This window comes from Rhinopithecus bieti, unplaced genomic scaffold (genome assembly GCF_001698545.2).
Source record: "Rhinopithecus bieti isolate Rb0 unplaced genomic scaffold, ASM169854v2 scaffold_7884, whole genome shotgun sequence".
NCBI classification, from domain to species: domain Eukaryota; kingdom Metazoa; phylum Chordata; class Mammalia; order Primates; family Cercopithecidae; genus Rhinopithecus; species Rhinopithecus bieti.
The window spans coordinates 189,622-214,041 of NW_016806331.1; the positions used below are offsets into that span (position 1 = coordinate 189,622).

Genomic DNA, 24,420 nt, shown 5'->3' on the forward strand with positions numbered 1-24,420 from the left:
AAACATCCAGGGGAAAGGGAGCCCTGTGTCTCCAGCCCATAGATGAGGGCAGGATGGAGATGTGGAAAAACAGAAGCCTTCCCCAAGGGCAGTGCAGGAACCCCAGCTTCTCCCTCACGCTGGGTCAGCGCAGGAACCCCAGCTTCTCCCTCACAGCTGGGTCAGTGTGCAGAAGGCGGGCTCCCTGCATGTCAGTGCACAGATTTAATGCAAAGCCTAACTCATTTAAAAATGTAACATCGGCCAGGCACAGTGGCTCACGCCTGTCATCCCAGCACTTTGGGAGGCCAAGGCAGTTGGATCACGAGGTCAAGAGATCGAGACCATCCTGGCCAACATGGTGAAACCCCACCTCTACTAAAAATACGAAAATTAGCTGGCTGTGGTGGTGGGTGCCTGTAATCCCAGCTACTCGGGAGGCAGGAGAATTGTTTGAACCCAGGAGGCAGAGGTTGCCGTGATCAGAGATCGCACCACTGCACTCCAGCCTAGTGAGAGAGCAAGACTCCATCTCAAAAAAAAAAAAAAAAAATTAATGCCTCTGAATTAATGCCTCTGAAGGCCATTTAAAAGAAGAAATGAACGAAGCCTGCCATGGAGGCCAGCCTGCATGAAGGCCCCCAGCAACCCCTGCCTCCGGGTGGTCACAGCATGCAGCCCCGTTCCACCCAGGGTACCCCAGAGTAGGATGAAGCTGCAGACATCACTTCTGAGTGGGCTGCGAAAGGCGTCACGGCTCCATCTCTGCTGCTCGCCTTATTTCGGGGAAGCAGCCGCCTCACGTTGGGAGCAGCTCTACAGAGGGACCTGTAGGGGGAATGGGTTCTCCAGCTCACAGCCCGCAGACCCTCCCGCCCCAGGCCAGCCTTCCGATGGCTGCAGTTGGACTGAGCACGTCGTGGGACCCTCCTGAGACATCCTGAGGTGCAGCCACCCCATGCACGCGCTCCCGAGGAGAAACGGAGAGACGTCGCATGCGTGCTGTTCCAGGACGTTGGCTTCCGGGGCAGTTGATGATGCAGTGTGTGTGAGATCACTAATGTGGCAGAGCAGCAGGGCCTTCCATCGCAGATACAAGACGTCCTCATTACAGCGCAATATGCCGTCAAACAAGGTGCTTTTGACCCAAGAATCAACAAATCCCAACAGCGAACGTACAGAAAGCGGTGCCGCAGCCAGTCCGCGGGGAAGGAGCGGCCGTCTGACGGGTGAGTGCTGGTGAAAGGGAAACAAGGACAGCCTGATGGAACCCAGGCCCCAAATCACCCCAGATGGAGTGAGAGGTGCTGTAAGGCCCCCGAGAGGTGGGCAGACTGACATGCCGACCCAGCCTGGGACGTCCTCACAGCTGGAAGGCGCCCGGCCTAGCAGAGGGGAGCTCACTCACACGATTTCTTTTCTTTTTTTTTTGAGATGGAGTCTCGCTCTATCACCCAGGCTGGAGTGCAGTGGTGCGACCTTGGCTCACCGCAACCTCCGCCTCCCGGGTTCAAGTGATTCTCCTGCCTCAGCCTCCGGAGTAGCTGGGATTACAGGTATGCACCACCACGCCCAGCTAATTTTTTTTGTATTTTTAGTAGGGACGCGGTTTCACCATGTTGGCCAGGATGGTCTCGAATTCCCGACCTCAAGGGATCTGCCTGCCTTGGCCTCCCAGAGTGCTGGGATTACAGGCGTGAGCCACTGCACCTGGCCTCACACATTTTAACTTGGTGATTTCACACTCAGAGTCTATTCTGAGGGAATAGTCACACAGGTGACGCCACCTTCGTTGTAATAGTCCCAAATGGAAAACAGCCTGAACGTCCACGAACAGGAGGAGGTTACCACTCCCAGCTTCACAAAGTGCGATGTCATCCTATTGAGATGAAATTGAAAATCTTTTTTGTTTTTGAGAGTCTTGCTGTGTCGCCCAGGCTGGAGTGCAGTGGCACGATCTCGGCTCACTGCAACCTCTGCCTCCCAGGTTCAAGCAATTCTCCTGCCTCAGTCTCCCGAGTAGCTGGGACTATAGGTGTGCACCGCCACTCCTGGCTAATTTTTGTATTTTTAGTAGAGATGGGGTTTCACTCTGCTGACCAGGCTGGTCTAGAATTCCTGACCTCAGGTGATCCACCTGCCTCAGCCTCCCAAAGTGCTAGGATTATAGGCGTGAGCCACTGCACCTGGCAAAAACGGAAAATCTTCCAGTGCTGATCACATCAGAAACGCCCACAATCTAACAAGGTGTGAGGAAAGGGCGCTGACCCACACGCGCCGGCAGGCTCATTTTCACAATAGGAAAGAGCTGGAAGCATGTTAATGGCAAATGATCTTTTACTGGTGACATTTTCTGCTTTTATTTTCTGTTTTCCAAAAGGAACTTGTGTTATTTTATCCTCATAAAAGAAAGAAGTGTATTTTTAAAAACTGCACCACTCAGTAGCAATCTGTTGATGAGGATCTGTTTTGCGCCCCCGGTGTTGAGTTTCCCAAACTGACCTGTCATCTGAGGTGCTGGGACTCTGAGCCCCACGACGGCTGCTGTGAGGCCTCCACACTTGGCAAGCAGTGCTGTTCCCCGAGCAGAGCCAGCTCCCCGTGACAGCAGCCTGTCATCAGAATCCCCTGTCCTCATTTCTTCCAGCCCGAGCTGGGACCGCATTAATCCTGCATGTTCCGCCTGCAAACAGCGGGGACAGTAGGGAAACCCAGCACTCCAGCGCTCACCCCATAATGGTCCTGGGCACAGCGAGAGTTGGGGTCTTCCATAAGCGTCCCCCACCCAACGTGAAGCTGATGTCCAAGGCCAGGGGGAAAATCCCGGGACAGTGTGGGACAGGAGCAGGGGAAAGAGCAGGGCCGGGGGCCAGGCTGGGCTATGGCTGAACTGGACCGGGCTATGGCTGGGCTATGACTGGGCTATGGCTGAGCTGGACTGGCCTATGGCTGGGCTATGGCTGGGCTATGGCTGGGCTATGGCTGGGCTATGACTGGGCTATGGCTGGGCTGGACTGGGCTATGGCTGGGCTATGACTGGGCTATGACTGGGCTATGGCTGGGCCAGGCTGGGCTGTAGAGGAAGCATGGACTCAGGGAACCCCTATGGAAGGTAACCCAGAGGGCACCTTGCAGACTTGGCAGTAATTTGTGGGTGAGCTTCCCCTCCATAGGCTGTGTGCATCTCAGGAGCAGGAGTGGGGTTCTGTCTCCCTGGGAGCCGCCTGGGCCTCTCTGGTCTGTAAGAGCATTAGGACAATCCCTAGTAGCATCAAGAGGCCACAGCCAGACCCGACACTCCCCAGCTCCTCTAGGTTGCAGCACACCTGGAAATGGTCATGCTGGTCAGGCCCACGTGGCCGATGGATAGAGGGCTGAGGGTGAGGGCTTCTCTTCCATGCACTTGAAGCTCCTCAGCCACAAAGCTCTGCTCTGGCCACTGGTGTGGGAAATGTCCAGTGGCCTCCTCGGTTCCCAACTCAACCCACCTGACCTTGGTCAGGGCCTGTGGTTCTGAGCCCAGTTCAGTCCCAGGCGTGAGGGCTTCCCCCTGCGACTACTGTGAACCAAGCGCTGGACAGGAAGCTGAGAGTCCACTGCTGTATTTTTAGATGACCCTGTTTCTTAGCCGCCCTGGGCAGCCCTGAGGCCAAGGCCATGGGGTAGCAGGACAAGGAGCCCCAGGGTCTCTCCTACCTGCGCTAGCTGGGCAGGGCAGCTGAGGGTGGCGCCTCCCCTCTCTGGGCAAAGTTCTCTCACCGCCACCATGGACTCCCAGCTTGGAAAGCCTCTGCTAACCAACTGTGCTTATTCATGATAATCACGTTTTCCCATGTGACAACAGAACAAGAGGACACATAGGTGCCATTGACATCAACAGCGAGGGCAGCACCTGTCGGTGTCCTGGCCCTGGGCTGAGGCTCTCTGTGACCCCAGGCCCCCACCACGGGCTCCACTGTCCCCACCTTGTAGATGAGGAGACAGGTGGGGAAGCTGCACCCCTGCCCCCACCAGCCAGCCCCACCGCCACAGCTTTCACCTGTGCTTGCTCTGGAGCCCTTCCTGCTGTCTGTCCTAGGCCGCAAGTCCCTGGAAGGCCTCGATGGGCTTTCTGAGCCGACAGTCACCGAGGAGCCGAGGAGCCGGCATCTCGCTCCTTCCCCCACCAGCCCAGCCCTCACCACCTGACCCTCCCGCCACCCTGCAGACAGAGGCTAAAAATACCCTCCCCACGGGGCCACCAGCCCCGCCCTGCCCCGCCCTGCAGGCCTCCGTGTCCCCTGGCTGCTGGCTAGGCAGGGTCTGTGTTCTCAGCTTCGAGGTCCAGGCTGAGTGAGAGGTAGGATCCAGGGGGCTCTGGGGCAGGGGATAGCAGAGAGGGCAGGGGGACCCAGCAGGGAGCAGCGGGGAGGGTGGGTTAGGCCCCAGAGGCCGGGATCACAGCCGAGTGCTTCACAGACACCCCCGGCCCCTGCCAGCGGCCAAGCCAGGCTCCTTAGGGTGGGGGCTTCGGAGACAGGTTTCCCTCTGTTCCAGCTGGAGAGGGGGAGGGGAGGCTGGGCCACCCCTCGGATGGCCGCCAGGGCCACTCGGCCACAGTCGCCTTGCTGGGCTCAGGTCTTTTGTTGTCCTGCCCACGCAGCTTCCTCACTCCGGGCCTGGGCAGGCACTGGGGTGAGGCTCTGAGACCCTCAGAAAGCCCCTGACCCATGCAGGGACTGCAGGGTGACAGGTGTCAGCAGGCACCCCTGAGGCCCCCAGGGAAAGTGGGGGCGCTTATGCCTGCCGGCCCATCGCCCCAGCAGCAGCTGGCCCAAGGGAGCACAACAATGATGGGAATGCGAGGCCTGCAGGCGGTGGCCCAGGGACAGCCCCATCGCCTACTCAGGCCCCAGCTCATCTCCCAGCTGCCCAGGAAGGGCAGAGCCGCCTTCATCGGGGCCAGGGCCTCCTGGGGAGGGGCCAGGCAGGATCCCCATGCCTGCAGTGTTGGCTGGGTACTTCGTGTACCCGCCAGGATGCTGGGGCGTGGGGCCGCCGGCCGCCTGAGCTGCCCTGTGCGCGAGCCCGGGTTGGTCCGCGAGGCCCTGGGGACTCCCAGGTGCTTCCCCGCTCTGGGGTCAAGAGGTGGCACCCGGGTCGGGAAGTCGGGGAGCCCTAGCTCCCACTGCCTGCACCTGTACCTGCACCGTGGCTGCCCGGCCAGACTCTCGGCCTCCTGGTTCTCCAGCTGACCTTTGTCATTTCCATGCCACTGGCGTTCCCACGCATTTTGTACCTGCGGACCCGCCGCCGCCTCTCTTGCCTGGGATGGCTCCGCGAGGCGCCCCCTAGCGGGCGAACGGCCTCTCCGCTGCGCAGCCTTTCGCCCTGGGGTGACCCGGGTCAAAGGCTTGTGCACAGACTTGATCTCTCCTAGGGACGGTTGTCTTAGGGTGCAATACCAGAAGGACATAAACCACATGCATATAATTACATGAGCCTGTAAGCAGCCTTGCTGACTTCAACCATAGGAGAGTGGTGATGCAAAACCCTCCAGAACGCTGCCTTTGGCTGGCGGTTTCTGTTTAGCAACCTCCAGCGGGCCACGTGGAATGCAGGGTTCAGAGCCTGGGCCCCCAAGCCTAGCTCTGAGTTCAAATTCCAGCTTCACCACTTCCTAGATATGTGATCTTGGGCAAGTGACTGAAACCTTCTGTGCCTCAGTCTCCCCAGCTGTAAAAGGAGCAATGATTACACCCACCCTCCAGGACTGCCGTGGGGCTGAGTGGTGAATGCACAGCTTCTCTGCATGCTTGGCACGTGGCCTGGTGCCTGGGAGCACCACGGGAGCAGGAGCTACTGCAGCCCCCAAATGGCCTCCCCAGCAATGTGGGATCTGGGACAGAGGATGCCTCCGGGAGTTTGGGTGCCTCCGGGGCCCCTAGGGGGTGGGCTCAGTGTAACCCAGGGTTATGGACAAGACCTAGGACATGGGTTCTCTTGCCAGCCCTGTTCTGCCCTGAATGCCTGGCCATGGGTAGGTCTCCCACCCCTCTGAACCTCAATTTCCTCACTGCAAACAGGAATGACACCTACCCTACCTTACAGGGTTCTGGGAGTGGCTTGAGGCAGATGGCGAGTAAAGTGATTGGCACATGGTCGGTGCTCATCCTGTGTTTATCAAGGGATGGAAAGGGCTGATGGACAGACCGGATGGGTCACTCAGGAGGATGAGACCATCCCCACTTGGCTGACCCTGCTCTCTTCTCTCCTAGGAGCTCGGGCGGCTCCAGGCACTTCTTCCCTTGAGTGGGTGGGCTGCTGAGGGTCCCGTGGGCACAGCATCATGGTACGGAACGTGGATGACCTGGATTTCCACCTGCCCTCGCATGCCCAGGACATGCTGGAGGGCCTGCAGCGGCTGCGCTCTCAGCCCAAGCTGGCCGATGTCACACTGCTGGTGGGCGGCCGGGAGCTGCCATGCCACCGTGGCCTCCTGGCACTCAGCAGCCCCTACTTCCATGCCATGTTTGCGGGTGACTTTGCCGAGAGCTTCTCTGCACGCGTGGAGCTGCGGGACGTGGAGCCAGCTGTGGTGGGGCAACTGGTGGACTTCGTGTACACAGGCCGGCTGACCATCACCCAGGGCAATGTGGAGGCACTGACACGCACGGCTGCACGCCTGCACTTCCCCTCGGTGCAGAAAGTCTGCGGCCGCTACCTGCAGCAGCAACTGGATGCTGCCAACTGCCTGGGCATCTGTGAGTTTGGGGAGCAGCAAGGGCTGCTGGGCGTGGCTGCCAAGGCCTGGGCCTTCCTGCGAGAGAACTTTGAGGCTGTGGCACGTGAGGACGAGTTCCTGCAGCTTCCTCGAGACCGGCTGGTCACTTGTCTGGCCAGTGACCTGCTGCAGGTGCAGCCAGAGCAAAGCCGACTTAAGGCCCTGCTGCGCTGGGTGCGCCATGACCCACAGGCCCGAGCCTCCCACCTGCCTGAGCTGCTCAGCCTAGTGCACCTGGACGCCGTGCCCAGGCCCTGTGTGCAACAACTGCTGGCCACAGAGCCCCTGATCCAGGAGTCAGAGGCATGCCGGGCAGCCCTGTCCCAGGGCCATGATGGGGTGAGTGAGCAGCTGGGAGGCCCCCATTCCTGGGAAGCAGGGAGGAGAGCCCCAGAAACCCCACCTGAATCAGGACAGAGTAAGCAGTGGACATTCCAAGGTGCACTCTGACCTTGCAATGCTCCTTTTTTTGGGCCAGTTCCCTATAAGGACATCACCATTCACCCCTCAAGTGCAGATCGTGCCTGTGTGCGTTTCACACCCTGGGTGCAAGGGGCAGGGGAATGTAGAAGTGGTAAGATCTGACCCTGTCCTGAAGGAGCCTGCAGCTCAGTGGGACAAGCCTGGAAACAGACGTCAGGCAGTGTGGAAGAGCCAAAGATATGCCCAGGATGCATTCTGGGAGGGGCTGGCAGTCAGGGAGTGCTTTCTGGAGGAGGCAGCATGTGAGCTGGGCCTCAGAGGAGGGATAGGAGCTCACAGGGAGAAAAAGAGGGGAAAACCATCCAGGAAGGTGGTGCAGCTTATGCACAGGCAAGGAGGCACAGACAGGCCTGGCAGTCCGCCCGAGCTTTTCTGGGGTGCTACTTCCTGTTTGTGCTGGCAGTGGGCCTGGTGGGCACAGCAGGTCATGATGGAGTGACAGGTCTGGGAGTGCTGCACGGTCAGCTGCCGGACACCCTGTTCAGGGGCCTTGTTCCAGGGCACTCCTTTAGAACCAAGTCCAAGGACAAAGAGTGGCTCAGGCTGATGGTCCTCAGGCCAAGGGTGGAGTGAGTAGTGGGCTAAACCCTAACCCCTGTCCCCACTGGATTCCAGCCAGTCACGGAGCACCTGGCCTCCTTCTGGAGCTGGCTTCAGAGCCTTGCCAGTAGGCAGTCACTTAGTATTCTAACTCCTGGCAGTGGGAGATCTGGGGGTTCCATATGGGGGCCAGGGCGGGCGGCTATTGGGGAGCCTGGGGTTCTGGGAGCCCTAGGCAGCGACTGCTTACCGGCCGTTCCTAAGAGAGCCAGCGTTTCCCACTGAGCCGGGACACCCTTGTGCCCCCTGCTGGAGGCCACCCAGGGAGCGGGGCTGGGGAGAAGCTTATGCATGGCGCTGCGTACCTGCTGTGGGGCTGGTTCTGAAGGTGGTTCAGGAATGCCCCTGGAAGGCACGTGGTGCAAGGAGGGAGCAGCTTGTGCACTCGGGCACACACCATCTCCAGCAACACGCATGCACACATGCACACACATGCTGAGGCCTGCCCAGGGCATACGGGGGCTCAGAGCATGGGGAGACTTTGCTGTTGCCCTGACCCTGGCCTCCCACCCCACAGGCACCACTCGCCCTCCGGCAGAAGCTGGAGGAGGTCCTGGTGGTGGTGGGCGGGCGGGCGCTGGAGGAGGATGAGGCAGGTGAGGAGCCCACTCCCCGCCTTGGGAACTTTGCCTTCTACAACAGCAAGGCCAGTAAGTACCCCTCCCACGTCTGGGCCCACCTGCTGTCCCTCGGTCTGGCGAGAGCCGCTGTGTCCACCTTGCAGGTGGAGCGAATGAGGCTCGCAGAGGACCAGGAGCTGTGTGAGGCCACTGTGAGGGGCATGCCTGGGTGGGCCTCACCTGGGGGCTGCAGAGGAGCCAGTGGCACCCCAGTGAGGAGGTAAGCTGGGGGGCACTGCTGTTCCCTTTCCCTGAAACCAGAGCCCAGGACTCTGGTCCCTTTTAGGCCCTGGGGCCGGTATACAGGGCTCCACGGCCCAGACTGCACTCTGTGGAGTGGGCGGCCTGACCGCTGCCTCCTCCCCATGCCCCCCGCTCAGTGCATCTGCTGGGGGAATCGAGACCCCAAGGGGAGAGCGGGGTGGGGAGCAAAGGGGTGCAGACAGCTGGAGGAGTGAGAGCTCAGCTTCTGGGTCAGCCCAAATGGGGTTGTAATCCCAGCCCTCAAACAGGTGACCTTGCCTCTCTGAGCCTCAGCTTCCTCATCTGTGAAATGGGCTCCTGCTGTTTCCTTACTCAGTTGTAGGGAGCCCTGAAGTGGGCACTGAGGCCAGGTCCGCCATTTGGTGGGAAAGGAGGCATGAGGGCCCCGCAGCGGTTCTGGAGGCCCCCTGCACTGGCCCCGGGAGGTGCTCTGGAAAGGGCTGATGCAGTCTGGCTAGTATCATGGGGCCACCAGGCAGGTCGCCAATCATCTCCCTGGTGTCAGAGGCTGGCAGACTCCAGGAAGCCCGAGGCCAGCTGTTCGGGTCAGGGGCTGATGAGAGGGGTCTGGGGCTGGCGTCAGGAGGGAGCAGCTGTCTCAGACCCAGCCGGGAGGCGGGGCGCTGGCAGGAAGGGCCTGTTGATGGCTGGGCAACCCCCTCCCTGGGGCGACAGAGCCATGAGTCACAGGGACACGGTCCCTGCCCACAGTGCCAGGCTCTGCTCCCAGGGAGGCCTGGAATTCCACATCTCCCAAAAATGGTCATAAACAGTAAACAGAGTCTTCCCAGGGGGCATCCCGAAGGCCTGGGGCTCTTCCACAAACACCCAAAATATGTCCATTTATAGGACTTGACCATTTCCACATTTATTGTCTTGTCTTGATTTTCCAAAGCATTTTCCCATCTTTTGCCTCAGTTTACCTCTTGTAGCTCTGAGAGGCAGGCCTGACTTCGGCACATCGTTCCGCCCCACCCCATGACCCGAGCAGCAATCATCCTAACAGCCACCATCAGTGAGCAGTCCCATGAGGGTCCCCACAGCTCCTGGGAGGCAGGGGTCAGCCCCACTCTACAGCAAGGAAACTGAGGCTGGGCTTTGCCCAAGGACACACAGCTGGGGCACGACAGCTGGGATTTGGACCCGCTCTGCCTGCTGCAAGGCCTGTGCCTGATCCCCTGTATGTGCCTGGCTGCCTGGAGGGCAGGGAGGGTGCAAGGAAGGAAGGGAGGGAGGGAGGGAAGGAGGAAGGAAGGAAGGAAGGCATGCTGTTGGTGTTATCACACACTAGTGACACCCACAGATCAGGCCACTTAACCCACACCACATCTAACCGACAGGCCAGCCCCAGGGCTGAATGGTCCATTTGGGGTCAGTGGGGTCAACTGCAGGGTCAAGTAAGACCCCGGCCTCCAAAGCCTTCCTGCTTCTCCAGGGAGCTGTCCTGTGTCCACTCTGAGTGCCAGGCTCTGCGGAGGGGGTGGGGGGGACACATTAAGCCAGAGCACCCAGGACCCCCTGGGCCCCTGCACCAGTGTCCCCCTGCCCTTCCCTTTCCCCACCAGTGAGGGGTGCATTTCTGCACCTGGTGCACGGAAAGGCACCTGGGAAGGGGTAGTGAGGACCGCCCCAGCAGGGAGCCTGGCAGCCTGACCCGCTGCCTCTTTCCTTCTGCCAGAGAGATGGATGGCGCTTCCAGACTTCCCTGACTACCACAAGTGGGGTTTCTCCCTGGCGGCCCTGAACAACAACATCTATGTCACAGGTAGGCAGCTCAGGGACCCTTCCAGGGATGCCCTGCCGGCCAAGCACCGGGCTCAGTGCAACTCCCCACACTGAGTGGGGTCTCTGATGGTTAGTCAAGGCTTGTCGAGGCCTTTCCATGCGTGTGAAAACAAGGACATTTAAAATCCGTGGTCACTCATGGGAGCTGGGAGCTGCTTCTGTACACAGGCTAGCGTGGGCCCCCCCCCTGCATCGCACAGCTCCTTCAGGGGAAGCTCCAGACCTCCCTGCTGAGTGCCACGCTGGCGTGGCTGCTGTGGACGCCACGAGGTTCCAGGTGGCCTCCTTCAGCGAGAAGCCCCAGGCCTGGGTGGTTGACCAGATGTCCATCTTGGTCCCCAGAAGGAGTCATGTGATGCAGGGGTCACTTTGTTCTTTCCTATCTTAGAAATTGGGGTTCCTTGTAAGATTTGGGAGGGGACAAGCTTCCGCTGATGGGGGCTTGAAATCACTGATCTTGTCATCCCTGTTTATGGGGGATGGAGGGGCCTGTGCAGTCACATAGCTTGACTGCGCTACGCTGGTCCCACCCCTGGCTCACCATGCTGGAGATCATGGCCTGGCATGGGAGGAGGCCCCTGGACATTGGTACCCAGACCCCACTGGCCTGGCGCCCCAGGCTGGTGGTACCCATGTAGACAGAACTTCTCCCGGCAGGTGGCTCTCGGGGCACCAAGACAGACACCTGGTCAACTACCCAGGCCTGGTGCTTCCCACTGAAGGAGGCCTCCTGGAAGCCCGTGGCGCCCATGCTGAAGGCCCGCACCAACCATGCCAGCGCAGCACTCAATGGGGAGATCTACGCCATCGGCGGTGAGGCCTTCCTCTCCACTCCTCCCTGGGGCCTGGTTCTAGCCTCTCTTCCCTGCAGCAATAGGAACAGAGAGCCCCATGCTGGCCTCGGAGACCACAGAGATGCCGCTCCCACTGCCACCCTCAGGGCTCACTGTCTGGTGGGGCGGGCAAGCCACAGGCCAGGGCTCCTGACCAGGTGGGCCATCGAGACCCACAGCCCGGGTGTCCTCCCTGGCCAGCTCCCAGTGCCTCTGCTATGCTGGGACAGAGACAGCAAGATGGTGACTCAGGCCCCAGGAGGGGTTCCTGCAGGAGGGGCCAGTGGGGACAGCCACACCCACCCGCCAGCACCTGCAGCTACAGCAAGGAGTCACCCAGGAGCCTTCACTGATTAAAGGAACATTGAAAAACAAAATGTGGCCAGGTGTAGTGGCTCACTCCTGTAATCTCAGCACTTGGCGGGGCCAAGGCAGGAGGACTGCTTGGAGGAGGACAGGGTCTCTCTATGTTACCCAGGAGTTTGAGACAAGCCTGGGCAACATAGAGAGACCTTGTCTCCCTTTTTAAAATTATTTATTTATTTATTTATTTATTTATTTATTTATTTATTTATGAGACAGTCTTGCTCTGTCACCCAGGCTGGAATGCAGTGGAGTGATCTCAGCTCTCTGCAACCTCCATCTTCCAGGTTCGAGCAATCTTCCCACCTCAGCCTCCTGAGTAGGTGGGACCACAGGTGCGTGCCATCATGCCCAGCTAATTTTTGTATTTTCTGTAGCGACGGGGTTTCACTATATTGACCAGGCTGGTCTCAGACTCCTGGGCTCAAGTGGTCTACCCACCTCAGCCTCCCAAAGTGCTGGAATTACAAGAGGGAGCCACTGCCCCCAGCCCATTAAAAAAAAAAAAAAAAAATAGCCAGGCCGGGTGCAGTGGCTCACGCCTGTAATCTCAGCACTTTGGGAGGCCGAGGCAGGTGGATCACAAGGTCAGGAGTTCGAGACCAGCCTGGCCAACATGGTGAAACCCTGTCTCTACTAAAAATACAAAAATTAGCTGGACATGTAATCCCAGCTACTTGGGAGGCTGAGGCAGGAGAATTGTTTGAATCTGGGAGGCAGAGGTTGCAGTGAGCTGAGATCGAGCCATGACACTCCAGCCTGGGTGACAGGGTGAGACTCCATCTCAAAAAAAAAAAAAAAAAGGGCAATCATGGTGTTACGTGCCGGCCAAGGTAGAAGGATGGCTGAGTCTGAGAGGTTGAGGCTGCAGTGAGCCATTATCGCACCACTGTACCTCAGCCTCAGTGACAGGGCAAGACCCTATCTCAAATAAAAGAAAAAGAAAAACAAAACACATGCGGCCCAAAAGCTCTGTAGGTGATGAACTGGTCTTGAGGCCACTTCTAATGCCCCACCTGTCCCAGCTGTCCCCTTTCTCTCAGTGGCTACCGTGTCCCCAACCAGACGGCAGAAAGCACCCAGGGCTCCCGAGCCCAGGGCTTGTGAGGTCCCCAGGTGCTCACAGAGGCCCAGGCCAAGGCCTGCTCTCCCCAGGAGGCGTCCCCATCACTGTCACACCCAGACTATATCTGGGACTGGAAGGGAGCTGCCTACAGCTCCAGGGTCTCAACCTGCCCTCCCAGGGCTGGCGTCCTCCATTCCAGTTCAGAGCACTCCGGGAAATGACTCCCGGCACATGAGGGGCCTGGGGGCCGGCAGCCTGCTGACTGCTCCCTGCCACCTCGTTCCCGAACATCGGCCTCAGAGTGGGGCATTTCTAGGCCCGAGTGTCCATCTCCTACACCACTTCCTGGCGGGGTGGCCTGGGGAGGTGCCAGCGCCTCTCAGAGCCTCAGCTTCCCTATCTGTGAAATGGGGGGCCCACCCCGCTTCCCACCACGGTGGTCCCTGCTGCCTTACAAAGCCCCAGCCCCTGAGTTTCCAGGCCTCCCCTCTCCTCCCCAGCCCTGACCTGCCCCCACCCTCACCCTGCAGGCACCACCCTGGACGTGGTGGAGGTGGAGAGCTATGACCCCTACACGGACAGCTGGACGCCCATCAGCCCAGCCCTCAAATACGTTAGCAACTTCTCAGCCGCCGGCTGCCGGGGCCGGCTTTACCTGGTGGGCTCTAGCGCCTGCAAGTACAATGCCCTGGCCCTGCAGTGCTACAACCCTGTCACAGGTGGGTGGGGCTCAGGGACCGAGGACAGAGGACCACAGGCCCCTCTGACAGGCGACAGTCCACTGGCAGTGATGGCGAGGATGGGGGCTCCTGAGGATAGACGGGGCCCGGGGTGGAGAGAGCTGGTGGCCGCAGCCTCTCACAAAGAGGAGGGGACGCGGAGGAAGGCAGGGGCCCAAGGGGTCGGGGACCCACTGCGTCACCTCCGCAGAGTCCCAGCGCAGAGGCGAGCTGCACATCTGTCCTGCTCAGGCCTTAGGGCAGCAGTGGGCTGGGGCTGGGGCTGGGGGTAGGGTGCCAGTGACCTGAGCCCAGCACCTGGCAGCTGCCTGACTGTTCTACCCAAAAGGGCCTCATGGACCAGGAGTAGTGACCCCCAACCTCCGAGGCCCTGAGGCCCATCTTGGGTTCTGGACTCTGTGCCAGAGTTGGAGGCCCAGCTCAGCCTCCCTGAACTCTGAGCCGTCCACCCCTGACCCTGGTCTCTGGTCCTGTTTCACCCTCTGGACAGTGTAGATGGTGGCGGACCCTGTTTCGCAGTGTGAGTGTGGGGACAGTGTAGATGGTGGCGGGCCGCATTCTGAGGCATGGATGTGAGGACCCTCAAGAGACTGGCTGGGCCCAGGGTCCATGCAAGGCCCACCTGGGTACCAGACCTGGGGTTGGGGGCTGGGCAGGGAGGGGCCCCAGCCAGTCAGGTGGAGTGGGTGGGGTGGCAGCCAGGCCAAAGCACCCCCAACAGGGAGAGACCTGAGGGATCCCTGCACCCTTCACAGGCCCCTCACCTATGCTGCAGCCTTGTGAGGGGTCACTGTCCCCAGGGGGAAGATCAAGGCTGGGTGAGAGGCAGGTGTGGGTCCCTCCCAGCTGCACCACGGGAACCTACTCCCATTTCACAGACGAGTTCACTGAGGTTCAGAGAGGCACTGAGTCCGGGGTCCCTCAGAGTGGGGGAGAGTGCCAGTGCCCGCACTGGCAACCCTGGTGATGGTGGCCGGTGCCTGTGCCCTCGCAGATGTGTGGAGTGTGATCGCCTCACCCTTCCTGCCCAAGTACCTGTCCTCACCGCGCTGCGCTGCACTGCACGGGGAGCTCTACCTCATCGGGGACAACACCAAGAAGGTCTACGTGTACGACCCCGGGGCCAACCTGTGGCAGAAGGTGGGCCACGCCCTCCCCCCACGTGTGAGCCCCTGCCTGGGACTCCTGACATCAGAGAGCCAGCCTGGGAAGTGAGGGATGGGGTGCCACAGAGGGCCCACTGCAAAGGGGACAGCACAGCCTGGAGTGCCCACAGAGGGCCCACAATGAAGGGGGTGGCGCAGGTTGAGATTCCCCCCAGGCTACAAGGCGACAACAGTGCCCTGGCCCGAGCCCCCTTGAGGCTAGGGGAGACAGTGACAGTGGGAGAACGTGGTTTGGGTTGCCGGCCACGGGTGCTCTCTCCCTGCACACCCAGCTTCCTACAGAGGAGTGGTCTGTTCTCCTTCTCAGGGAGAAAAACCAGGTTCAGATTGGAGGGTGCTATAGGGACCAGGAGGGAGGGCGTCCTCTGCCTCAGGGTGGCCAAGTCAGGGAGGGGGTTCCTGAGCTGAGGGGAGGTGAGAGCCGCCAGCCCTGGGACCTTTCTATTGTCCTCAGCACCATCCCACCATGGCCCGCTCTTTGACCATCAGTCCCTGAGGAAGGGGCAGGAGGTGGACCTCTGGGCGGCCTCCCTGGTGGAGGGGACAGTGCCCAGGAGGTTGGGGGTGGGTCTTGGCACCAAGCCAGATGCCCTGGGCCTGCCCACCTGCCCCAAGACTCCCAGTCCCTGCAGTCTGAGAAGGTGGCACTCTTTCCTGCAGCCACCCTGCAGGCTCCTGGCGTGGTGACAACAGGACTTCTGCAATCCTGCTGCCCACAGCTGTCCCCTGGCGTCACTGCTCAGCTGACCCAGGGCCCCCATTACAGTGGTGAGACAGGTGCAGGGTGGGCTCTGCCAGGCCAGCGTGTCAGCCTGGGCCCTCTCAGCTGGGCCACAGCCAGGCCTTCCTCCAGCCCAGGCCATTGTCCCAGCCTCAGGTCCCAGCACAGCAGGACTCTGCCTTACCCTCTCCGGGCCTGGGGCCTCATCTCTTTCCTGTCTTCATCTGGAGGCCACAGACCGGCCTCCTGCTTCCCACCCGCCCAGGTTCTTCCTGAAGCCACACCTCTCTCCAGCCTCTGGAAAGTCACTGGCCCTCACCCCACAATCCTTCCCGGGGACACTCCCAAGGCCATAGACTGAGCAGGGGTGCAGGGGTGAGGCAAGGGGGCCCACGGTGGGCTAGGCTCTTCCTGGGTGTCTGCCAGGGCTGAGCCACACCCGTCCCCTGTGAGACAGTGAAGCCTCGGTGAGGCCTCGAGGGAGGCAGCTTTGGGCTTGGGCCTCAGGGCCCCCTCTGACTGCAGGGGGTGGAATTGTCATCCTGAGGGCTGAGGGTCAGAGAGGGAAAGGGGCCTCCCCACCAAAAGAAGAGTCTGAGGAGGCTGGAGCAGCTGGGGTGGGCTGCCCAGGGACCCTGTGCTCATGCCATGGAGGGGATCTGGGCCAGGTGGCTGGCCGTCCTCTCTGCCACTCCCCCAACCCTGCTGAGGGCACCCTCAGCACTGCTCTCCGGCTCCCGCCATGGGACATTAACCCGCTGACCGTGTACAGGTGCAGTCCCAGCACAGCCTGCATGAGAACGGCGCGCTAGTGCCACTGGGCGATGCGCTGTACGTGACGGGCGGCCGCTGGCAGGGCATGGAAGGTGACTACCACGTGGAGATGGAGGCCTACGATACAGTTCAGGACACCTGGACCCGCCACGGCGCCCTGCCCCGGCTCTGGCTCTACCACGGGGCCTCCGCCGTCTTCCTGGATGTCTCCAAGTGGACCCAGCCCTTTACCTCCACCCAGGAGCACTAAGCCAGGGCTGGGCTCCCCAGAAAGGGCCCCCCAGCAGCCCCTCATCACCCTGTGGAACGGCCCCCTTTCAGTTTCGCTTATTTCTTCACTTGGAGCTACCATTCCTTCCCGGCTTGGGCCGGGCTTGGGCCACCAGGGGTGATCAGACAGCATGGCTCGGAGGACACAGCCTTGGTTTCTGCGGCCACCACACTAAAGTCTGAGCTGAGCAGTGACGAGGGCCTGAGTGCCGGACACCAGCATAACAGGGTCAGGAAGCTCTGTTGTCCCTGGGGTTACCGAGACCTCAGAGAGAGGAGCCGGGGGCTGGGCCAGCATTCCCAGAGCTTGTGAGCTCCACTCCTGCCCTGCAGGGCCTTTTGGAGCAGTTGCGTGAATGTGGGGTGAATACGGAGTGTCCCAGAAAGCGGAGGCAGCTGGGGAAGGCAGGCCCCAGAGATGGGGTCAGCACCAGGTCCTCGCAAGCCGGCTTCTGCCTAGCTCACAGCAGTGTAACCGTGGCAGGCCAGCTCCCCGCTCTGGGCTTCAAGCTCTGCGTCCACCACACACGGGCCTGACTGTGTGGGCTTTGGGTCCCCACTCAGCCTTTGCATGTCGGTGCTGTGTTTCTGCTTCTGTGGACAAAGGAGGCCCCCAACCATCTCTTGCACCCAGCGGGCAGCACCCACAGAGAAACCAGGAAGGAGGGAGGCAGGGCGGTGAGCAGGAAAGACTGCTCTCAGAACTGATTGCTGCGTCTCTTTGGGTCAGAACAAAGGCTCTGCATCAGAATGGAATTTCCCACCAGGGGATGATTCTTGGGTGCACTGGTGGCAGCCTCCTGAGGGCGAGGGGTAGCATCTGATGGGCCCCTGGCAGCACGCAGCCTGACTCCGGCTGGCTCAGGCTCTCAGTGGCTTCTCCCTCATCCTGAATGAGGCACCCACCTTTGGAGCTAAGGAGACAATGAAGGACGCTCCCTGGGTGCCCAGTGGCATGTCCTTACTGTCATAGGCTCTGCCCTGGGATATGGGGCTAGAAGTCAGGAGTCAGGCCTGGCCAGGCACAGGCCCTGGTGTTGCCCCGCAGAGGCCTTGGGCAGCTCCCGTCTCCCACCAGATCCAGGCTTCCTCTCCAGGAGCAGCTCATGGATTCCTCCCTGAAGAGCCGCTGCCCCTGGGGACCAGAGGGGCCTCTGACATCCTTGGGTTCTGAGGACAGGAACCCCTGGGTCTCTTGAGCTTCCATAGGTAGGGATCTGCTTTGCTCCCAGACCTGCCTCTCACAGCACTTTTTTTTTTTTTTTTTTTTTTTTTTTTTGCGCCTCTTGTCACCCAGATTGGAGTGCAATGGTGCGATCTTAGCTCACTGCAACCTCCACTTCCTGGGTTCAAGCGATTCTCCTGCCTCAGCATCTCTAGTAGCTGGGATTACAGGCACCCATCACCACGCCTGGCTAATTTTTGTATTTTTAGTAGAAACAGGATTTCACCATGTTGACTGGGCTGGTCTTGAACTCCTGACCTCAGGTGATCCGCCCGCCTCAGCCTCCAAAAGTGCTGGGATTACAAGGTGTGGGAGAAGTGAGTTGACCCTGGAGGGCCAGAGAGAGTGGGGCCACTGGGTGCTTCCAAAGGAACAAGAGCCCAGAGCTGAGGAGACCTTCAGTGGCAGGTAGATTGGATGAAGCACAGGTGAGGGTTTCTGGGGCCCTGGGCTCTGTTTCCACGTGGAAATCTGCAATGTTTTCTAGATAGTGATGGAAGGAGGTCAGCCAAAGGGCTGTTTAAAAACAAAGCCTCCATGTAAACCATTTCTGCAGGAATATTTTAAAATAAATAAAAATACAACTGAAGACATGAAATGTCAGAATAGGCTAACTTTGATCACAAAGTAGCCAAAAGGGCGGCATGCCAGAGCAAGACCTGCTCTCCACCGCTGCATGCCCTGCAGGAATATGGGCGGTCCATGGGTGGAGGGCGTGGGCCTCTCCAGGTCCTGGCTCCCAGCTTTGAGGTGCCAAAGTGCACCTCGCCCGATCAGCTGGGCTCCTGATTCAGGGGGCCATCGCACCCTTCATGGCACCAGGAGGAAAGGGGAGCCTGCTGGGTATTGAGGTGAGAGCCTAAGGAGAGTTTCACGACAGCCTCTCCCCATGCTGTGGGCAGGGTGAAGGGAGCCCAGAGGCTGGAGAGGCATCCCAGGACAGCAGCACTGGGGAGCGCAACCCCCTCTGTCTTGGGGGAAGGGAAAGGGCAGACACAGACTCCAGGGAGCTGCTGAGAGAGGGCCTTGGCGGGGGAATGCAGCCACCACCCCTGTTGCCCAGCTGGGAGGAGGTGGCAGAGTCCATCTACCCTCTCTCTCCGGCTTGCCCCCTTCTCCCACTAGCGCCTCCTACAGGTCAAACCTAACCAGAACCCAGAAGGAAGAGAGGCCATTGACAGGCTGTAGTGGCCAACTGGGGACAGAGAACAGGTGGAGAAGGTGGCCAGGGCACCAGGATGGCGGCCAGAATGTCTGGCACACGTCACCCACTTGAGAACTTTGCAGGAAGGGACATTAATGCACTCACCAAACGACAGTCATAGGACAGCCAAGGCACCCCCTTCCACCATCAAAATCCCAGGACAGCAAGGACTCATTAGAAGGCTTGAGGCTAATATGGGCTTCTAGAAAGGAAAGCGCGTAGCCTTGGAACATGTGCAAAAGCCCACAGGGGTGTGCGAGTGAAACCCACCTCCCCAGCCCCACGTGCTCATGTCCTCCAGGTAGGTGTGTGTTATCTTTCCCACAGAAGATGCTGGGTAAACTAAGGCCCCTCAGCCTTCAGTGGGCACACAGGGCCCTGAGCCAGGCCCAGCACTGCCAACTCTATCTCAGCTCCCTCAGGTCCCCAGGTAAGCCAGGGCCTAGGCATGCTTCCAGCCACTTCCAGTGGACTTGAGTTTCCCACACCTGCCAGACAGGCCCCTTTTATTATCCAGCATCTTCTCTATTCAGGCAGGGACAGTGGTTCCTGGAATCAGGCCATTGACACCCTCAGGTGACTGTAATTAAATGGACTGGTCACCTGACAGTTTTCCGTAGTCAGGTAGACCATGACATAGCTTGGAGATCTGTCCCCTCCGAATCTCATGTAGAGTCTGATCGCTGGTGTTGGAGCTGGGCCTGGTGGGAGGTGTTTAGATCACAGGGCGGACCCCTCAGGCGTGGCGTGGTGCAGTAATGGTGGTGTGTTCATGCAGAGCTGATTGTTAAAGAGCCTGACACCTCCCCTGCTCTCCCTTGCTCCTTCTCTGTGTGACATACCTGTTCCTGCTCCCCTTCCGCTGCTACCATGAGGGAAGCTTCCTGAGGCCTCACCAGAAGCAGATGCTGGCGTCATGCTTCCTGTACAGCCTGTGGAACTGTGAGCCAAATAAACCTCTTTTCTTTATAAATTACCCAGCCTCAAGTTTTCCTTTATAGAAAGAAAACAGACGGATACAGGCCACTACTCCAGTTGGCTGGGCCATCAGTTGATCCAGTTGAAAGCATGTGTATGGATGGAGAATGTGCCAATGGCTTGAGGAGAGAGGGCACAGCCACATACACAGGAAAGATGTCTGTACTGTCCATCCCCAGTGCCCGGTGTGGTGCCAGCTGCTTGGTCTGAAGTGTAGCTGCTTCTCCCAGGCTCTGCAGCACCAGGTACATGGCAGGGCAGCCAGGTGTGTGGCTGTCACTGAGAGTGAGGAATCTCCATGGGGGAAGTGTCCTGTTTGGAACAGACCCCAGGAGCCATCATGACTCCATCAGATGCCAAGGTGATTTTGATCACAGTCACATTTAAGAATGTGATTCTTTCCAAAATGGCATTGCGTTCAACTGAGAGGTTAGCTAAAGATGATTATTTTAATTAATCTATTAAAACCATGTAGACAATTAGCAGAAAACTCAAGAGACCCTCTGGGCAGAAGTGAGAAAGAACTGTCCCCCGTGAGGCCCGAGACTGCCCACACATCCATGCAGGAGGCCACAGTGTATTCTGAGGGCTCGGCCTGGTGCCGGCACGTTGCGGGAACTGCACAAATGCTCACTGAATTGAACTAAATCTGTGGGTTCTTCAGAGCAACTGACCTCAGTTGTAGGGGCCAGACCTGAATGTGGTTTCATTTGATGGTTCCATGATCTTGGGCCAGTCCCAAGATCTGAGCCTCAGTTTCCTCATCTGTGCAATGGGGATAATCACATGATTTGCATATTAGATGACGTCGTGGACTTGCAAGGCCCAGTAAACAGCCACGGCCGCCCGCCTGGACCTCGGGAGGCCACACAACAAGCTGACTTCACAGTCCCACTGTTTGCGGGGCAGAGGGAGCTTCTATTCCCATGACTTCATTGGCAAAGGTCCTTTCTCTGGAGGAAGAGAGAAGAGTGGGAACAGCTTGACTGCATCAGGCTGCTGGGAAGGCAGGCCTGGGCCGTGACATGAGGGCCCAAGAATGAGGATTAGATTTCAGACAGGCATGAAGGCGCGTGGGGGAGGCCACCTCCTGCTCCAGTGATCCCCGTTCTGTGGCCACTCATTTAGTCCTTCCACCCTGGGATGCACTGGCTTGCCGTGATGCCAGCCCCACTTCTGACCCATGGGCTGCTGCTGCAGGGGGAGGCCCCCATTTCTACTGCTCCTTGATCTGCGCAATTCTTTGCTGAGCTCCACCTTCCCCTGAGTGAAAACCACTTTGAAATGTGAACATAGATACATGCAGGGGCCGCACCTGAAGACCCCTGGCCTCTCTGCTCTCTGCCCCCAACCCAGGAAGAGTCATCCCCTCAGGATAGTGTCACAGGAGGCTGACCCAGCACCAGAACAGATTTGATTTGGGCCCTCTGGGAGGGCCTATGACATCACTAGGATTGTTCATTGTTTGGGAAAATAACTTTTTCACATGGCAACAGCACTTGTCCTTAATGCTGGCCTGAAAGCTGGGGCCCCCCGCTGTGAAGTGGAATGACATCACGCCAGTATCTTAAGGGTAATGTTTCCCAAATCGGGGCACGTCATCCCTGTGTGTCCTCAGTGTTGCTGACGGTGGCAGAGCCTCCTCTTCCCAGGGCTTGGGTGCAACCAATCGGCGCCCACCTTGAGCCATAGCTGCGGCCAGGACCCCAGAGGGAATTCAGACCTGTGGGATGCCCATTCCTCACAGGGAAAAGATGGGGCTATTTTTTCTGCAGTAATGCTCCAACTCATCACGGAGCTCTTACTTCACACCAACTAGAGGAGGAGGAACCCTAACGAGCAAAACATAAGGCTGTGAAGATGTAACCTGCCCAGTGGCCAGGAGGGCCTCTCCAGCCCCACTCCGGTTCTGCCCATGGGCTGTGTCCTGGGCAAGCCGCCCACCTCTCTGGGCTAATTGGTGGGGAATCGAATGAGGTGCTGGTGTGGATGAGCTTCTCCAGAAGCAAGAAGGTACCATTCACACAGCTGCAACTCCAACAGGAGCCCGTCTCTCTTTTTATTATTATTATTATTATTATTTTTTGAGATGGAGCCTTGCTGTCTCCCAGGCTGGAGTGCAGTGGCGCCATCTCGGCTCACTGCAAGCTCCGCCTCCCGGGTTCACGCCATTCTCCTGCCTCAGCCTCCCAAGTAGCTGGGACTAAAGGCGCCCGCCACCATGCCCGGCTAATTTTTTGTATTTTAGTAGAGACGGGGTTTCACCGTGTTAGCCAGGATGGTCTCGATCTCCTGACCTCGTGATCTGCCCACCTCGGCCTCCCAAAGTGCTGGGATTACAGGCGTGAGCCACCACGCCTGGCCGACAGGAACCCCTCTCTACTAGCAGAATACAGGAGAATACGGCACGCCGGGGTCCTGTGGTTCACAGATACAGTCCCTCTGAATAAGAGAAACCGAATGAAATGTTAACACATTACACTGAGTGTGCATGTCACATTCAGACATGTCATGACAAAGTTCCACACATCAGGCTTCTTAATAGACATTCCAATAGAACCAGACATGAAAACCCACCAGAGAAAACCTTCATTCTTCGAGGGCTTTAAGACATCCGCCTCATATGTGTGAATTTGGGAGCAAATGTCTTTGTGACAAGCCTGTGGAATGTTTGCAGGTGAAATAAGTTCAGATATCTTGCTGGGCACATATGACCTAAGCCAGTGTTTCTCGTATTTCTCAAATGTGTCTTAAAGACTTGCATGTTTTATAGGAATTCAAATGTTTTCGTTGTATTTTTTTTTTTTTTTTTTTTTTTTTTTTAATCATTTGTGGCTTTTTGTTGAGATGGAGTCTGGCTCTGTCACCCAGGCTGGAGTGCAACGGCTTGATCTTGGCTCAATGCAACCTCTACCTCCCAGGTTCAAGCAATACTCCTGCCCCAGCCGCCTGAGTAGCTGGGATTACAGGCACTCACCACCACGCCCGGCTAATTTTTGTAGTTTTAGTAGAGACGGGGTTTCACCAGGTTTGGTCAGGCTGGTCTCGTACTCCTGACCTCCGGTGATCCACCCGCCTCGGCCTCCCAAAGTACTGGGATTATAGGTGTGGCCACTGTGCTGGGCCCATTTGTGGCTTTTAAAGGCAGGACTACTCTCTTGTGTCCTCACCTGCCATTGAAAGACATCTTCATAGAGTAAGTCCACGGGACTTACCCCTGCTGGACAAATTCTCATGCTGGGCAGGGTATGTTTCTCTTTAAACGCCCTCCCCACCCAACTCTACACCATTCCCATATCCTATGGGAAAAGGGGTGGAATCACTGGGAATAATTACCTTCTGATCCCATGCTTTTCTTAAAGTATTAAGTATTTCCTGGTTTCCCCACCTGCCAGGCATGAGGCCAGCCAGGTGGAACATCGCGTGAGTGGCCAGAAAAGGCAGGCGACAAAGGCCAGCTTGCATCTGGGGACTGACTTTGGCCCATCCCCAAGCCTGGGGGGGTACCACCTGCGGCTGCTGGTGCCCCTTTCAGTCCCTGCTGCCACATCCTGTGAACCAGGACAGGGTAAGGCCTCCTTTCCCAAGCGGGCTCTTCTCAAAAGAGGGGAACAGCAGCCCTCCGTGTGAGTGGGAGGTGCTTTTCCAGCGGAGCCTTCTCCGGTTCTTTAACAAAACGCACTGTGTACCCACTGGGGCAGGTGCCTCCGGGGTGGGGCAGGCGAGCCAAGCGTGTGACCCTCCTCGGCGTAGCGTCTTAGTGACGGGGCAGATAGCCAAAAGGGTATGCCATATAACAAAGCCAGGGGTGGGGTGGGGCTGGGGGGCTGCCTCTTTCCTGGTAGGGGTGCCCAGAGGCCTGCCACCTTCTCTGAGGCCTGCAGGGTCTGGTCCAACTCTGGGGGCACCGACTCTGGTAGGCGGTGGGCAGCTTGGCTTCTGGTCTAGTCTGTCCCCACACACCCACTAGGGCACAATAGGGGTCAGTTCTCCCAGCCCAGGCCCCACCAGGGCAGTGCGGTTGTCCTGAGTTGTTTCTCGGCTCCCTGCGTCCCCTTGGTCCCTGCAGGTAAGCGGGGTGGGGAAGAACAGTGAGTCTCTGCGCTCGGAGCACGCTAGCCATGGAGGGAGGGCGGCCTGGAAGGGGTAGTTCCCCCCTGGGAAAGGGGAGCTGAGAAGGGGCCCCGAGGGTCTCCCGGCTCCGATTTGCTCCACCTGTGTCGTAGAGGCCTGGCCCTCGCGGGGCGCGTCCAGGAGAATGGGGAGGGGATACCTCGGGGGTCCCCGCAGAGGATGTGGGGGATAGAGAGGGGAGAAAGGATCCTCGGGCCCGCTGGGAAGAGGCAGCGCCTGGCTCTCCGCAAAGAAAATGGGGTCGTGAGGGCTGAGGGTCCAGGGCCGGGAGAAGAGGCGCCTCGCTCCCCAGGAAGCGGAAGCGCTGGAAGCGCGAAGGAGGGACCCCAGAACCGGGATTTGCAGAGGGGACGCGCACAGCAGGGGAACACCCCTCCCCCTCCCTGCCCTGCCCCGCTCCGCGTGCCCCCCTCCCCCAGCCCCGAGCCCGGACACTCCCCCCATTCCCCCTG

The 24,420-nt window shown here is 58.9% G+C and overlaps 1 protein-coding gene and 1 long non-coding RNA gene across 2 annotated transcripts; one reads left to right on the forward strand and one right to left on the reverse strand.

Annotated features, from left to right (window-relative positions):
* Positions 1–481: 481 nt before the first annotated feature.
* Positions 482–4,146, reverse strand: LOC108531984 (uncharacterized). Its single transcript, XR_001886326.1, has 3 exons — positions 4,019–4,146; positions 2,482–2,662; positions 482–1,215 (listed from the first exon to the last, which is right to left on the reverse strand). It is a non-coding gene; the product is annotated as an uncharacterized LOC108531984 (long non-coding RNA).
* An 88-nt stretch (positions 4,147–4,234) lies between these two features.
* Positions 4,235–17,671, forward strand: KLHL30 (kelch like family member 30). Its single transcript, XM_017875554.1, has 8 exons — positions 4,235–4,318; positions 6,237–7,081; positions 8,343–8,475; positions 10,388–10,474; positions 11,152–11,307; positions 13,287–13,475; positions 14,491–14,636; positions 16,156–17,671. The coding sequence occupies exons 2-8, from the start codon at positions 6,308–6,310 to the stop codon at positions 16,405–16,407; spliced, it is 1,737 nt and encodes a 578-aa protein (XP_017731043.1). The 5' UTR covers positions 4,235–4,318; positions 6,237–6,307; the 3' UTR covers positions 16,408–17,671.
* The last annotated feature ends 6,749 nt before the right edge of the window (positions 17,672–24,420 follow it).